The sequence below is a fragment of the Ipomoea triloba genome, chromosome 12 (genome assembly GCF_003576645.1).
Source record: "Ipomoea triloba cultivar NCNSP0323 chromosome 12, ASM357664v1".
NCBI lineage: Eukaryota > Viridiplantae > Streptophyta > Magnoliopsida > Solanales > Convolvulaceae > Ipomoea > Ipomoea triloba.
Window position 1 is genome coordinate 1,719,029 of NC_044927.1, and position 16,362 is coordinate 1,735,390.

A 16,362-nucleotide genomic window follows, 5' to 3' on the forward strand; every position below is an offset into this window, starting at 1 on the left:
CAACATTCATCCCAGACTCAGGAGGAACCAGCCGCCAAGTCTGATTCTGCAGCAAAGCATTAAATTCAAGATCCATTGCCTCACGCCACTCGGGATGCCGAACGGCCTAAGAGTAACAAGTAGGCTCCAGTGGCACAGACTCAGAAACCATAGCAACCGGCTGAATACTAGACTGTGACTTACTCCGCAATGCCATGGCATGTGTCCGCACCGTCGGTCGTTTAACATGACGACCCCGAACCGGCTTGGACTGAACAGCATCCACCTCATGACAAACCGGATCTAAAACAGTGCGGGAACGATGACGGTGAAGAAGCCACAATAGGAGATTGAGACAGATCAATCGCAACACGACCAACTCCCCAAGGCTCCACAACAGGAGAAGGCGAGACCTGCATAGGCACAGCTGAAGCAAACGGGTAAACGGTTTCATCAAACCGCACATGGCGACAGATGAAAACCTTGTTAGTACTCAGGTCAAGACAACGATAGCCACGAAAAGAGGGCGGATAACCAAGGAAAACACAGGGAGCTGACCGAAACTGTAACTTGTTCCGATTGTACGGGCGCAACAACGGAAAACACAGACACCCAAAAACACGCAACGATGAATAGGAAGGTGGAGAACGATGAACCCGAAAATGAGGGGAATCATCGTGCAACACACGGGTAGGCATTTTATTAATCAGATAGACCGCGGTTTCGAAAGCATAGTCCCAAAAACGAGTAGGAACCGATGCTTGAGCCATTAGAGCAAGCCCAGTCTCAACCACATGACGATGACGACGCTCTACCCTACCATTTTGCTCGTGAGTATAGGCACAAGATTGCCTGTGCACAATACCCAGAGCAGACAAACGAGTATGCAATTTCTTATATTCTCCCCCAAGATCAGATTGAATTGACTGTATTTTACAGTTATATGACCGTTCTACTTGATTACGAAACTGCTCAAAAATTGCATACAAATCTGTTTTGGCACGCATTGGGTAAAACCAAATAAATCGCGTAAAATCATCCACAAACAGCACAAAGTATTTAAAACCAGTAGATGATAGCAAAGGCGCAGGGCCCCAAATATCAATATATAATAACTCTAAAATACGCGAAGAAGTAGAAACAATTCGAGGCAAAGGGAATCGAGAAGATTTCCCAAGCTGACAAGCTGAACACACAGATGACAAACGACTAACTACACTAGAACTAAGAGAACAATTATTGAGTATTTGTCGTAAGACACGAAGATGCGGATGCCCAAGTCTATTGTGCCAGACCGAGGACGACACACGAGCCACCATAGCAGCAGGACGACGACGCAGAGTAACCGGCCACGAGTAAAGACCACCCGAAGCATGACCTTTATATAGGGGCACCTTGGTGGTACGATCCTTAACAACAAAATGATCAGAATAAAATTCAAAATAAACATCATTATCCTGAGCAAATTTCTGAACAGAAAGTAAAGGTGCAGATAAGCCAGGAACATGTAAGACATCAGACAGACAAAAAACACGACTAGGAGTGGCTACCGAAGCTGAACCAATACTAACAATAGGCATACCTGTACCGTCGCCAACCCGTAATGTGTCTGAACCCCGGTACTCAGTAGGAGAGGCCAAAAGAGCCGAGTCCGGAGTAGCATGATTAGAGGCCCCCGTATCCGGAAGCCAGTGATGCGGGGCAAAAGAATCCACACCATCCGAAGGAATAGCAACATGTGCCTGAGGCCGAGACACTGTAAACCAGTAGCAAGTTAAAGCAGTGTGCCCGACCGCATCACACAACTGACACCGCACGGCACCACCATCGCGGGAGCGCCCCCGACCGCGACCACCACGCGAGCGAGACCGACCACCGCCACCACCGCGCGGCTACCACCGCGCGGCTGCTGGTATTGCGCCTGGTTCTGCTGCGAAAAAAGACTGCCACTACCACCGCCCCGGAGCGGCCTCCTCCACGTCGAGCAACCATCGCAGCCATCTGAGGAGCATCCGCAAAATCTTCTGCGAAAATAAACTCCTGAGAGCTCAAATAATCCGAGAGCTCAGACAATGTTACCGGTGCGCCGCGAGTGAGTCCAGCGACGAGAGGACGGTATTCAGGCCGCAATCCTCGGAAGACATACAGGTTTTGATCATCTAACGAGACCGGACGGCCGGCCAGCGAGAGATCCTCAACCAAGAGACGGGCACGCGCCAAGTAGTCTGACACGGAGGCATCACCTTGACGGAGGGACTGCAATTGGCCGAGCAAACTCAACGCCCTAGCCCGTGTCGCCGCGCCCATGGAGTACTCGATCGCCTCCCAGAGCTGCCGTGACGTAGCCTTGCCCAGGGCATGATGTAGGACTTCATCTGAAAGAGAAGAAATCAGCAGCGACAACACTGCTTGATCCTGACGAATCCACAGCGCTGTCGACGACGAGAAATCCGACACGGTGGAGGCAGCAGCCGGCGGAGAGCAGCAGGCGCCGAAGCACCAGCGGCGGCGGCAGATGTCGGAGCAGCAGCAGCGGCTACGGGAACCACAGGGCATGGAATCGACCCGTCAACGAACCCTAGTAAACCCTGGCCACGAAGAAACGACACCATTTGTGCTCTCCAGAACAGATAGTTGCGAGACGAGAGCTTTAGGGAAACATAGTGATGGGCAGACGAGAGCGACGAAGTTGATAGAGGAGGCATGGCCACGTCGGAGACGGTCCGTTCAGAGGAAGCCTCGACAGAGCCGTCGCGAGAACCGATACTGGCCATGAGAACAACCTGAACAACTGATACCAGATGAGAATAGGAGTTCTGTATACATTAACATAATGAACGTAAATACAATATAAGGAAATGCAGATATAGAGTCCTAATGTAACTCAACTATATAACTCCTAACACATATAACATTTGTTCTAATTCATTAGAAATTAAAATTTTGGGACTTTGTGTATACGATTGACCATGTATAAACACTGATTTCTTGAGTAACAGCCCTATATGAGAAAGTGTTTGTCTTTAATACAACACCCGTGAGTAACAACACTACATGAGTAACCCTGTCCACACTAAATTACATTACATAATAAAAAATAATACTAAGACTAATAATAATAAACTAAATGCTTCCTCTTATTTCCAATAATCGTGCTTGTATATTTCTCCATAGCCTTGCTGATTTTCCTGCCAATGCAACATAGCTGGTTTTCCTGCCAATGCAACATAATGACAGCAGAAGGGAATAGTAACTGAAGTTGTCAACACCCCAGTACTTATAATTATATATGAATCATCAGTTGTTGCAGAGCAGTAAATATTTTTGACAGATTAAATATAAAACTGGAATTCTAAAAGCAGTCTTTAAAAACAGCAACATTTTCCTAGGAAAGTGGAAGTCCGAAATCTGAATGCAACTGTTGAATATCTAGAGAAGTATATTAACTCAAGAACATATATTTATGACTATGACAATTTGCCATGTGTACTATTTTTCACATTTTTGCATGAAAAATTTTCATTGAATACCCAAACACTGAAAATCCAGAAAACATAAATAATATAATTAATGCACGAAAAATGTAATTTCTCTTAATTGAGTGACAACTAACTAACTAACGTATCATTTATTGCAGTCCATGCAATGCATGTTCTCTTCATCTTAATCTTGATCTTCATCTTCAATATATAAATGCAAGCGTGTCAATGTGTTTGGAGGTGTAGTAGCACCTGGACATGTGGTGTTGGATTTCATTACAACTCTCAACAAGTTGTGTGATGCTCATATCGTGCAAGCGCCAGAATATGACTTTGCCATTAGGGAGTGAAATCACCAGTCCTTCTCCTTCTTCATGACCAGTAAGTAGTAAATTTATGGAAAACTGTAAACGCATATTAAACTCATCCATGTCAATAGGGTAAAATCTTTCCACATAACCCACATCAACTTGATACTTGAAAACCCACTGAGAATAGTCATTCTTCATTTCAAAAACATTCAACAACTGGCCACCCCTACCACGCTCCCCTATGAAATGCAAATGCCCTCCACACTCACCCAAATACTTGCACCATCCCGGATCATTATTTACACATGAAATACAAGGCATTGGCCTAAGCTCACAACTATCAATGTCCAAGCACAAAAACTCGTTCTTAAACACATACCAATGAATTGCCCCATTCAAATAGGGGCTAGGAAAGCTATAGAAATTTAAACAACCGCCGGGTAGTCGCTTTCCCGTGTTCCTCCAAACCCTTGATTCCGAGGAAAACACCCACACTCTAAAATATCCACAAACGCACACCAGCTTGTAGTGATTGGACTTGGAGGCATCAAAAGCTATGGCAACATTACTAACATATTTGCTCTCACTCTGTACTTGTGGAATACGCCTACGTTGATTGGTGGTGGGGTTGTAAACATAATATTCGCATTCTCTAAATAACGCATTCTCATCTGATAACCCTATGCACAACAATCCGTTGCAAGAACTGAGACTTACCACAAACCGGCCACCGCACAGCTCGATTAGGCGGTTTGCGATTGTGTTATGTTGCGGTTTTTGATTTCGCAGAGCTACAAAATGCGGCCCGGCGGGTAATGGAATGTGCGTTGGAGGGGGGAAGAAGAGTCCCGTGACGAAGGCGGCAGAGCGACGGGAATGGAGGCGCCTGAATTTGGGGCAGGATATGATGGAAAGCCACTGCTTGGAGACGCATTGGAGGCGCAGAACAGATCTGGGGGACAATCGAAGCAGAATTTCTCTTAACAAATCTTCCATTGCTTGATCAGTTAGAATTCCTCAACAAAGACAAATCCTTGTAACTACGACTTTTTTTTTTCTAACTACGACTTAATGACTCAATTCAGGTTGAAATAAGAACCCTAATTCAAATTAAATACTTGTCAAAGTCTGTCAAATGTGCCGGCCCGTTCTTGCCAGTTAAATTTTTTAAATTTTATATCGGATTTGTATTTAATTACAAATTCCAAGAGTAATAATTTTTTTTGAAAGCACAGAGTAATAATCTATATCTATATTTATATCTATCTATCTATATCTATAATATCTATAATAATATATATAAAAACAAAATCATCACTTTAAGCTTCTCGCCCAAAACAGTCCTACAATACAAAATCCTCACTTTAAGCTTCCCGCCCAAAACAGTCCTACAATATTTAGGATGCGATTATTTCCTATTTTCCTATTCGTTGTACAATTCTACGTTACAATTCCTATCATACAGTCCTACAATATATAGGATGCAATTATTTCCAATTTTCCTATTCGTTGTACAATTCTACATCACAATTCCTATAGTACTACAATTTTACATTACATTTTTTTTTTTGAAAAAACTACTAATTTATTATTTAATTTAATAAGGGCAATAGAGTGTGGTACTTACTTTTGAATAATATACTCTAGCATATCCATAGTATATGTTTAATAATGAGTTAATTCCAGCAAAGGTCCTCCGACTATTGTGATTTTTCAAATTTGGTCCTCGTCTTTTAATTTGGACGAATTAAACCCTTGACTATCAAAAACGTTCCACCATTAGTCCTTCCGTGAATTTAGACGTTAAAAGCAGGGGTAAAATCGTCCATTCATATGTTAGGTCTCTTCTTCCAATTAGTTCCAATGGCCTAAGAGTGCTAGAACCAAACAAGAAACAATACTCATGTAATAGAATGAAATTAAAAAGAAAAAACATATATTAGATGTAAAATAAAAAAGCAAACAAAAAAAAAATCTTTTCAAGAACATGAATATTTCATTCCAATGCCGTGGATTTGTCATAGTTCTGACGAGAGGTAGTTGTTAGAGTTGAAGGTTGACCGACGATAACGACAGCAGTTCCGAAGTGATCCAACGGTGGGCATCCGCGGTGACTCAAGCAGCAACGAACAACCCTTCGCCACCACCGCCGGCATCTCTACCGTTCTCTCTCTTCGCGCCGGTGAATATACTCCGGCGAAGATAGCAGTAGCAGCGAGCATGGAACCTCCATGGATTCCGGCAAAACAACATCCGGCCAATAGCAGCAACGTGAGCAGAACAATAGCAGCAAGACAGCTGACGACAGTGGCTTACGGCAAGAGTTCGATGGCGACGAGGCAGATTCTCCGGCGAACTTGATGGTGTTGTTGTTGAGGTGATGATGAAATGATTAAATATTGTTGTTGAGGCATATTATAAACATTTTTTTGTTTTGTAATTTGTTTGCAGTGGTGTTTTGCCTTGCAAACAATTCTTCAACACTTTGAACCATAATCACACAATCATTGTGGGGTTAGAGTCCATATGCAGACACAATCATCCTCCCCCGAACTTACAATATTGTAGTCATCCCAGAGAGATATAGTCCATATACCCCATCCAAATGAGCTCCCTTGATCGTAGTTCTGTGGCTTGCTCACTTCATATACAATGACACAGGTATCTAGAGATCTAGTTGTTACCTTGCTGGAGAGTAACGAATGACAGAGAGGAGGAAAAAGACACTAAGTACATGAAACGTCTATTTTACCCCTTATTTAAACGGCAAACTAACCTTAGATTGACAGAATGACTAATGGTGGAACGTTTTTGATAGTCAATGGTTTAATTCGTCCAAATTAAAAGACGAGTACCAAATTTGAAAAATCACAATAGTTGGAGGACCTTTGCTGGAATTAACTCTATTAAAAACTATATAGTCCCATATATATAAAAGTTAAATTAGCTCTATGCCATCTCTCTATATCTTATTTAATTTACAAGAAGATGTTAGCTACCATAGAGTTTCCAAGAAGGGCACAGCAGAGGATGCACCATAGGAAAGTTTTAAGCACAAGGAGCTAAAGTGTTTGCAGGTAGGTGGACCCCACCGCCTCGGATAGACAACGTGGGACCTCTCAACGAACTGGCTCTACTTACGAGGTTCGAATCTAGAAATGTAACTACGACCGTGATGTCATCATGGAAATGCCTCCGCACCCCTCGATCAATCTTGTTCAGATCAGAGTACCTCATCTCTCTTTTCTTTGCTGCTTCCTGCAATGCAGCTTTAACGAGCCTTCGAGCACTTCCCTGCAACGAGTCAATGTAAAAAAAAAAGTCGATTCTTCACATCTTAATCCCACGATAACCAACATACCAAAAGTATACAATCACAGTTCTAAGTACGCAACTTTACTGCTATATATACTTTCTAAATATGGGAATGGTTTTACATTCCAATATTGTAGTGTTCAAAGTAACTGCAATTCAACTTATTTGGTAGAGTTTAAACCTTCATAGAAACAGCGTATAAAATAAGCTGAGAATATGTTAGTTTGATAAAAAAGGATCTTACGTTTCGATTGCCATTCTGTGCTATATCAACTGCTTCTTGATTGCTGAGGTGTTCCCAAAGGCCATCAGAAGCAAATATTATGAACTGATCAAGCGGCTCAAGTTTGTGCTGTAAAATCGATGGCTCTGAGCTCAATATAGGCCTCGTAAATGGTTCCCTCAAACGAAATTTGGCGTATAAAGGCTCCCTGTTGTATTCAGCATTTTTGAGATATAAATCACCAATGGATCTTGAAATCTGCAATATGAATTTCTAAAGTCATCATCATAGTCACCGTTTTGTTATAAATACCAAAAATTAACGAGGCAAGTAATAGATATAGCCAAATTCGAATAACCAAACACTCGCCTGTATCAAGCCCTTTACGCGCCATACATTATGCTTCAAAACAACAATCTGTGAGTCATCGGGGTGCATTGAATGTAGTTCCCGTCTGACAGACTCTATGCTCGCGTTATGCTCAGTCGAAAGCTGGACAGCAAGAACCTCTCCGGTCGCCTTGACAACCCTTGCTAGAACTGCCCGGGAATCACCGAGATTGGCAACGTAAAGGGTCCCATCACAGATCACGCCAACAAGGCAACAAGAGCCAACAGCAGCCATCTGTGGGTTCATCGCCCACTGTTTGGTAACCAAAGACAGGAATCCCTCTTCTGTTGCCTGAAACGCTTTCTGTATTACATCCACAGACATCGAGTTCTGCTCTGCAGTGAACCCTGTAAAAACATTGGAACCTTATCAATTCTGAGGCTAAAACGCCAGAAAAACAAAGAGAAATTTATTGAGAACTCGATAATAGATAAGAATCGTGCTAGCTATAGTTCTGTACGTACTCTTGAGATGCTGGAAGAGGTTGTCATTGATATACCGCGATGTCTCAGGCCCACCGTGACCATCATATACTCCAATAAACGTTCCATATGGACCAGAACCTAGCAAGCTCAAAGAACCAGACTCGATTTGGCTTTGATCCTCCAGCAAATTATTGGCCTGGACTACAGCCATAGAGAAATCGCCAATTAAGTGCTGTCCGTTGTCCTTGTACCAAAGAAGTCCATCTTGTCGACCACCAGCGTTGGAACTAGTATGCCCATGGCGGTCCAATGACCCCCGCCAACAAGCCTTCAAGAGATCTATCAGCCTTGATAACATCCCTCATTTCACATTTTCACCCCACCTACCACCTATTCTTCAACATCCAAAATGGATGCAAGAGCACACCACAAGAATCCCCTGGCCACTAATCTACCCTATCCTGAAATTAGGAACAACCAGACAACAAATCAAGCAAATATCAACAAGATTGAAGATACAAACAGACAATATATCAAGCAAAACACTGTACACAACCTTAATATCAACAAGAGTCAAGAATGGGGCAATCCCAACCAAGCTAGTCAGGCTGTTGACTTGGTAATCATAAAGTTACAATTTCAACTCACAGTGTGAGCGGCCTATTGGCATTCTTGGTTTGAGCATGTCAGCTATAGTCTATAGACAACCTAGGCCGGTTTACCTCGTTATGGTCCTTTATAGGCAAAAGTCATAGACATGATTTACCAATACACACCCTCACGTAATGACTGCGAGTTTCACTTGTCACTCAAAACAAGATTCAAGAACCACCAAATTGGGTAAAGATGAAAGCTTTATGTTAAGACAGAGAGCACAATAACCTAAAATCCAACACCCATGTCTATTTCAGCTCAAGGAGTAAAAGTAATCAAGGCCCTCAATCTCCAAGGTTTATGTTAAGACCAAGAGCACAATAACCTAAAATCCAGCACCCATGTCTATTTCAGCTCAAGGAATAAAACTAATCAACACCCTCAATCTCCAAGGTTTGAACTTTGAGGACATCAATAATGACTACAACAAATCATTTCAGAAGTCAAATCACCCTTCATGTACACACTAAACAACAAAGAAACCAGTAACAGTGACAACCCAATACAAGGCAAAATTAGCAGTAAAAGACAAAACCCTGAAATTACATGAATTTAAAATAAAATTTACACCTTTCACAAAAGTTTCACTATACACAGAATCCTCAGCTCATAGTAGTGTGGTCAGGTACTGAACCTTAAAGGGCTGAGATCTGAAAGCAATCCAATTGGTAATCAAAGTGTTAGATCCATCTATACTCACACAATTATGGATATGGAAAGAGAAAGATACAAAGAAACTTTAGTTCTTTTTATCTCTCTAATTCTTGTTTACCCTGAAAGAGCAGAGTAAAAGGAGATAAACTGCAAGTTCATATTTTTCTGTCTGATTGAACGAACTCAAATGCCTCTTTGTTTGTTCGTTCTTTCGGGAAAGAATATTTATAGATGTTGTTTTGCTGTGTTTTTGTTCGGATACAGTTTAAGGAAAAACAGTATTGCAGAATTTTTTTTATTAAACATTTAAAAATAATTTGCATTAAATATTGTATCAAAGGTAACAAAATTTTAGTAAATAATATAATATTTAGCATAAATTAAATTATTAACAATAAATAACGGTTTTCAAAAAAAAAAGAAAACAATAAATAATAAATAACGAGAGGAATTGTCGGGTAAGGTTTTTTCTATTATTAAATTTTATTATGCATATTTTTAAAATTTACTCTCTTAATTATACTTTCAAATATGACAAGTATGGATAAGTTATTTTTATTATATAGATTAAAAAAAAAAAAAAGCAGAGTGAATTGTCTATATAAAAAATTTGAAAGTATAGAGTAAAAATTGAGAATAAATTTACAAATATATATTGTTTTTTTTTTTATTTTGTTAACAGAATTGGAGGAAAAAGAAAATTGATGGCTCAACCTGAAACCCACCAATGTGAAAAGAGTGGACTACCCTTGGGCCCACCACCGTTCACAGCTTAACCAAAAAAAGTAAACAAATACTTCGTAATCTTTTTTTAAAAAGAAGTTTGATGAGTTTAGATTTAATTTTTATAATTCCTATTCGAGTAGAAGGAGATTGATACATTTTTTGATGGAACATATAAAGACGTTGAAAAGCGGATAAGATTATTGATGGGGATATGAGTTATGGGCTAGATTTACTGGGCTTGGTATTGGACTTGAATAGTGGTGGGTCGAGTTGACATGGGTACCGTCGGGCATCGGCAATTAGCGGTCGACCGGAAGGGGTCGTTGGCCCTCGTCAGCGGGTGCATGACTTGCGTCGACGCTATCGTTTCTAGAGGTAGTGCGAACAAAGGGGGGTGCCGCTAGCCAACCGGTGACTGACCAAGTAGAGTCCCTGGCCGGAGCGTTGGCCCCCGTCGACTAGGGCATGCCTCGCGCCCTTACTTCCAGAGGCGGCAAGTGTGGTGTGATGCGGCATGGCGTGCATGTACGTGAGAGGACTGATCAAGGTCGGTGCAAGACTACTCTCTTTCACTGAAGACTTATTGCAGCTCAGAGAGTAGGAGACTGATGATGGATATATTATAAATAGACCTGGTGTGAATTAACCTGAATGAAACTGGACCCAACTAGTGGTGGAGTTCCGGAACCGAGTCTTAGTGGAGACTATATTAGCTCATTGTGCTTTAATTTATTTGGTTGAGAAAGTAGCTATGAACAGATACTACATTGTAATAGAGTTAATAGTACTCAAAAAAAATCATTTTGTTAAATCACTTATTTTCATCATATTTTCAATTATTTAATATGGTCAAAATACCCGTATTTTATTTATAATCAGTCACGAAAAGATGTAATTTGGCATGTTTCATGAACCCTCACAATTCACGTGAATTGTTTCTTGACAAGTAAAATCTGACTTTTACCATGTATACTTTAAAAAAAACTCAGACTAACTAATTAAACAAATCGAAATAATATACGTAATGCATGACAATTAATATTAACTATAGAATAATTATGCAAAACATGGGCTTTCCCTAATCTTCAATCTCAGTTACCTGCATCTTCTTTAGTGTATATAATTAATAATTAATTAGTGTAATCAAATCCAATCTTTTTGGAGTACCATATCCACATCTTTGAATAGAATGAAAATGATGGATAACTTGTTCATGTGTGGCGGCCACATAGAGCTGAATTCAACATTTTGTCATCGAAATGTGACAATGATTTTTATGCATTGTTACAAAATAATAATAATAATAATAATGTAAGAAAATGATTTTCAAGATTTCTATTTTGTAATATTTGATGCTCAGCGTTGAATGTTATGTATATAGCGTAATTACTTGGCTAAAGTTCATGTTAAATTTTATATTGTATTTTTTAATACACTATAACATATTCATAGTATTTGTTCAACAATTATGCCAACTTTTTTAATTGGGATGAGCTTCGAACCTAAGACATTTATTATAGAAATTAATGCGTAAGTTAAGAATAATAAATAGTTAACGTTCTGTTACTAAAATTTACACTTTACACTGACGGAATGCCGGGTTATTTAGGAAAAGTAAATGATATAAAAGAGGGTAACGTATGTGAAATAAAAAAAAAACTAAAATCAAAATAATATGAACCATTCATTTCAACATTTGTAGTTCTCATCACCTAATTTTATTGGCTGGTATTAGATCAGTAGATAAGGAAATAAAGTCATTTGTTACTAAATATAACTTTTGACATAGTAGTTCGAATTCATTAAAAGCATGTTGTGAAGTTGAGTGACGTTAACTCCTACGCAAATATAAGGTAGTAAATACTATTGTATGTACAATCTTAAACCTCGTCATCGGTGATGTATATACCTGATTCTGGTCAATGATTACAATTAATTATAATTATTAATAAATAGAAAAATCCCACAGCCTAGGTACTAGTTAGTCCAATTCAATCATGATCCAAGGACTGCAATATATAGTTATATACTATGGAAAAAAAATCCAACTAATACGTAAATTAATATAATTGTATTGCTACGGCACCTTACAAATTCAATAGTCAATATCAACTTCTTAATATGCTTAGAGTCGATCAATTTATAAGTATCAATAATATAACCTTTTTACATATCTAAAGTGATTACATCCAAGATAAAAGAGGGAGGCCGAGAGGGTTGCTAAATCATTTATCCCGGCCAGACAAAGAAATCGACTCTCGAGCTAAAGCATAAGCACTTGAGTAGCATACCGTTTAACACAATTAAATGGTAGGTGATTGAAATACCTAGTCAATTTTTTTTTTTATATCATTAACAAAAAATAGGTTGGAATATTGTGTGATTTAGAGATAATGTATTGATAAACAAGAAGTGCGTCCATCTCCAACACAATCCGGCCATAACCAAGATCCTTTATATAACCAATTAATTAAGCGTCTCTCTTATCCCAACAACTTCAACCTCCCTAACATGGTATAAGCCTTTCCAAGGTAGAGTTGTTGCGGCAATGGATGTTCCTTGGCGGTCGATCTCTAAGTATACAGCTAGACTCAAGGTGTTACTAGCTTGACTGAGATCAACATCCACGTTTAATTAATTGAGCAATTGAGTTTATATATGAAAAAAAAATTGAAGTACTTTAAATTGACAAAATAGTGCAATTGAGCTCTAATGTTACCTATTTAACATGTTAGTATTAATGTTGTGAACACTTGGTGTTTTGATGTTTAACTGAACCCTAATTGTACAAATTATTGTTTTATGTTTTATATTTTTTGATTTTTTTTAAAGAATAACTAGAATTTCACAAATTTAAATAAGACAATCGTAGCTAACCTTCCTTTTAGAGTCTAGATATAGAGTTACCTCTTTTGAAATCCATAGCTTGGTTATTTTAATTTATTAATGTTTTCTCTTTTTTTTTTTTGTTTTTGTTTTTGTTTTTTTTTTTCTTCAAATTGATATTAGCATATGTAACATTAAAACTTTTTTTTTGAGTACTACTGTTACAATGTAGTACACTACAAGAAAAATCGCGAAATAGCTAAATTCCGTCACGAAACCCGTTTATTTTCTTTCACGACGGAATAATTCCATCGCAAAATATGGCGACGGAATTGGCGACAGAACAGAGGGCGTCGCAAAATCACGACGGAATTATTTCCGTCGCAATTCCGTCGCGATTTTGCAACCGAAATTATTCTAGCGCGAATTCCATCGCCATTTTTTAATCAAATATTCCGTCGCTATATATTTTTTTTCGTCGCAAATTCGTCACATTTTGTAAAACAAATATTTCATCACAAAATTTATATTCGTCACAAAAATTACATTTTGTCGTGCATATAAAATTACAATGATATACTAAAACACTATTAATTTTAAAATATAAAATAATTCTAAAACATTACCATTCCACATTAAATTCAAGTAATAATACATTATCAACTCGGTTAAAAAAATACATTATCAATTCGGTTAAAAAAAAATACATTATCAATTCAGTAAGTAATAATAGTCAATGTCAGCAACCACTTTACAACCCCCGCCCCTACCGTAAATACTAAGACAACTCAGGGAAACACCCCTATAGCATTGTCTTGTTCCTCCTCTTCACCCTTGTGGTTCTTCCGTTTTAACTTCTGGCTAACACTTCTGACTAGATGTTTTGACACACTCCCCTGTTGGGCTTCTCAGATATGATGCTCCCAAATTGTCATCAAATAGTACAAGTAATGCATCAATGTTCCTGTAATTTAACAATAGTCATTATTAACTATACTAGTTTAGGATTTACACACAAAATTTATTGCTACATTTTACCCCAGCTTCTCACATATATTTCACCTTTTTAGCCAGAAAACTGCATTAATCATTCAAAACTCTCCAAAATCCATCTGTCCACCTAAAGAAAGAAACCAAAATCTAATGTTCATAAATTTCAAATACATGTAATTTAAAAAAAAAAAATCTTTTTTTTCTCCAAGAAGACAATGTCCATTGCCTTCAACAATCTTAAATATATCATGTTACAACTGGTTCTAAATACATGCACTGTTACCCAATACATAATAATGACTCTTCAATATTCATTTTCTATGAAACCTCTTAGCTACAATTTCTAATAAAAATACCAGAAGCTATAAGAAAGAGGGAGAAAAAATCATATACGGGTGTTAGAACAAGAAATAAGCCATTATTTATACATGCTATATAAGTGTATGTATACCAAGATTCAATTACGCAAGAAACATGGGTGATCTCTCTTAGGTTTTCCTTTTCTTTTGGGGAGTGGTGGGTAGGATTTAAACAAAGAAAATCATGCCTTTGAAATCAAATTCCCACAGCTCCAAGCACGATTTGATCCCAGATCAAGATTCATTGCTGGGAATATAGAACACTAATTCAAGATCTCATCACCATCAATATCTGTAATTTTAAAAATAAATAAATAAAAATAGCTTTAAGCTTGAAAGGCATCCAACTTCTATCCATATTACTCATTTCTAGATGCCTAAACAGCTAAACAACTAAGCAAGGTAAGTACTAAACAACTAAACAACTAAGCAAGGTAAGTACTAAACAACTAAACAAATAGCATCAGTAAATTACTTACTAACATACTTACATACTAAATAGGTAACATACAAAACAAACAGCAGCCATAAATTACTAACATACTATATACAATGCAACACTTAAATGAATGAGAATAGATAGTATTAATGGCCAATGCTTAAACTCTGTATTTCTGTACAGCTAGTAAAGTATATATATAAATGGCTTACCATTGGTGTTGGTAAGAAAAGAAAGAACTGCAAGCATTGTAGAATTGGTAATTAAGTGTTCTTGTCCCATCTTCCCAAGCTTTCCAAGTCATCATCTGCGACATTTAATTTCAATTCAATTAGAATAAGCAATATATGAAGTCCAATAGTTTTCACTAGCCCTTTATTTTCCCCTTATTTTCTCAATACTGCTAAACATGACACATCAAGTATACTTATGCAATATCACTTTTACGAATTGAAAATTGCTCTCGACTGGGATGGACCAAATAGAAATTTGAATGAATTAGATTCATCCCGCAAGATGCAGATAGCTATATATGCGGTGGAGATTAGGTAGTAAAATTAATACCTTTAGTCTGCCCAACCCCCAAGTTGTAATGCTATACAGCACATGAGTTACTGCCAATGCAAAAATAAAGATGTGCAGATGGTGTATTGCATATGAGGATGCAAATTGGACTTTTCCCTGCAAATATGCATATATATCATTAAACAAAACTTAACTAATTAACAAAAATTTTTAACCTATGCGAGAGGTAGCTCTGGATCTATAATAATAATAAAACACACATACATTATTAGCCATAAAAAAACAAACAAACAAACCTGCGAGTCCGCGGCAGTGGACGGCGGTGGTAGCGTCGGCGTCGGCGTCTTCGTAGGGGAGGTGGTGGCAACGGCAGCGTCGGCGTCGATGTCGTCGTAGGGGAGGCGGTGGCAGCGGCAGCCTCGCAATGCTCTCCCAATCGGAAGAAACGACCGTCTAGCAGTGGAGAGTGAGATGTGGCGGTGGCGACGTCGGCAGCTATGGCGGTGGCGACGTCGGCGGCTATGGCGGTGGCGTCGGCGGCGGCTGTGGCGGTGGCGTCGGCGGCGTCTATGACGGTGAAGGTGTAGATCTGAGAGAGAGCTGCGGCGTGCGGCTTTGAGGCAAAGAAGAGAGGGCTCAGGGAAATCTTCTGAATAATTTAGACTAGGTTAAGAACTTAAATGTTAACTTGGAATAAAATTTTAAGAAACAATTGCGACGTAATTAATTCTGTCGTTAATTCCGTCGCAATATTTATATTTTTAAAATGAAATTTTTCTTTCACGACAAATAAAAATTCGGTCGCAATTTCGCAACGGAACGTAATTCCGTCGCCTTTTCCGTCGTTAAATACACGACGTAACTTACCTCCGTCGCAAATTCCGTAGTGAATATTTTGCCGCCAAGATTTCGCGGATTTAATTTTCTCTTTGCGCCAAAAATTGCGACGGAATTAAGCGATTCGCAATTTTTCTTATAGTGGTATCTGTTTCACTTTTTTTTTTGCTGTTCATAGCTACTATCTTAACGAGTCAAGAGTTACTTCCACTGAGACTCGAACCCAT

The 16,362-nt window shown here is 38.7% G+C and overlaps 3 protein-coding genes across 3 annotated transcripts; all 3 read right to left on the reverse strand.

Annotated features, from left to right (window-relative positions):
* Positions 1 to 3,187: 3,187 nt before the first annotated feature.
* LOC116000490 (F-box protein At5g07610-like) lies at positions 3,188 to 4,826 on the reverse strand. Its single transcript, XM_031240578.1, has one exon. The coding sequence runs from the start codon at positions 4,763 to 4,765 to the stop codon at positions 3,662 to 3,664; it is 1,104 nt and encodes a 367-aa protein (XP_031096438.1). The 5' UTR covers positions 4,766 to 4,826; the 3' UTR covers positions 3,188 to 3,661.
* A 1,830-nt stretch (positions 4,827 to 6,656) lies between these two features.
* LOC116000489 (probable protein phosphatase 2C 60) lies at positions 6,657 to 9,621 on the reverse strand. Its single transcript, XM_031240577.1, has 5 exons — positions 9,347 to 9,621; positions 8,162 to 8,583; positions 7,677 to 8,044; positions 7,329 to 7,565; positions 6,657 to 7,063 (listed from the first exon to the last, which is right to left on the reverse strand). Exons 2-5 carry the CDS (start codon positions 8,478 to 8,480, stop codon positions 6,818 to 6,820), a joined length of 1,170 nt encoding a protein of 389 aa, XP_031096437.1. The 5' UTR covers positions 8,481 to 8,583; positions 9,347 to 9,621; the 3' UTR covers positions 6,657 to 6,817.
* A 3,970-nt stretch (positions 9,622 to 13,591) lies between these two features.
* LOC115998796 lies at positions 13,592 to 16,362 on the reverse strand. Its single transcript, XM_031238454.1, has 6 exons — positions 16,341 to 16,362; positions 15,595 to 15,947; positions 15,338 to 15,454; positions 14,986 to 15,080; positions 14,523 to 14,581; positions 13,592 to 13,946 (listed from the first exon to the last, which is right to left on the reverse strand). Exons 1-5 carry the CDS (start codon positions 16,360 to 16,362, stop codon positions 14,569 to 14,571), a joined length of 600 nt encoding a protein of 199 aa, XP_031094314.1. The 3' UTR covers positions 13,592 to 13,946; positions 14,523 to 14,568.

Excerpts from the sequence above, each read along its gene's own strand:
- LOC115998796 (XM_031238454.1), bottom strand. The coding sequence starts at position 16,362 with ATGGGTTCGAGTCTCAGTGGAA. Across the intron at positions 15,948-16,340 it reads GGGTTCGAGTCTCAGTGGAA|AAGATTTCCCTGAGCCCTCT; the intron begins GTAACTCTTGAC and ends TAAATTATTCAG. Across the intron at positions 15,081-15,337 it reads GGGGGTTGGGCAGACTAAAG|ATGATGACTTGGAAAGCTTG; the intron begins GTATTAATTTTA and ends TAAATGTCGCAG.
- LOC116000490 (XM_031240578.1), bottom strand. The coding sequence starts at position 4,765 with ATGGAAGATTTGTTAAGAGAAATTCTGCTTCGATTGTCCCCCAGATCT.
- LOC116000489 (XM_031240577.1), bottom strand. The coding sequence starts at position 8,480 with ATGTTATCAAGGCTGATAGATCTCTTGAAGGCTTGTTGGCGGGGGTCA. Across the intron at positions 7,566-7,676 it reads GCGTAAAGGGCTTGATACAG|ATTTCAAGATCCATTGGTGA; the intron begins GCGAGTGTTTGG and ends TTCATATTGCAG. Across the intron at positions 7,064-7,328 it reads CACAGAATGGCAATCGAAAC|GGAAGTGCTCGAAGGCTCGT; the intron begins GTAAGATCCTTT and ends GACTCGTTGCAG.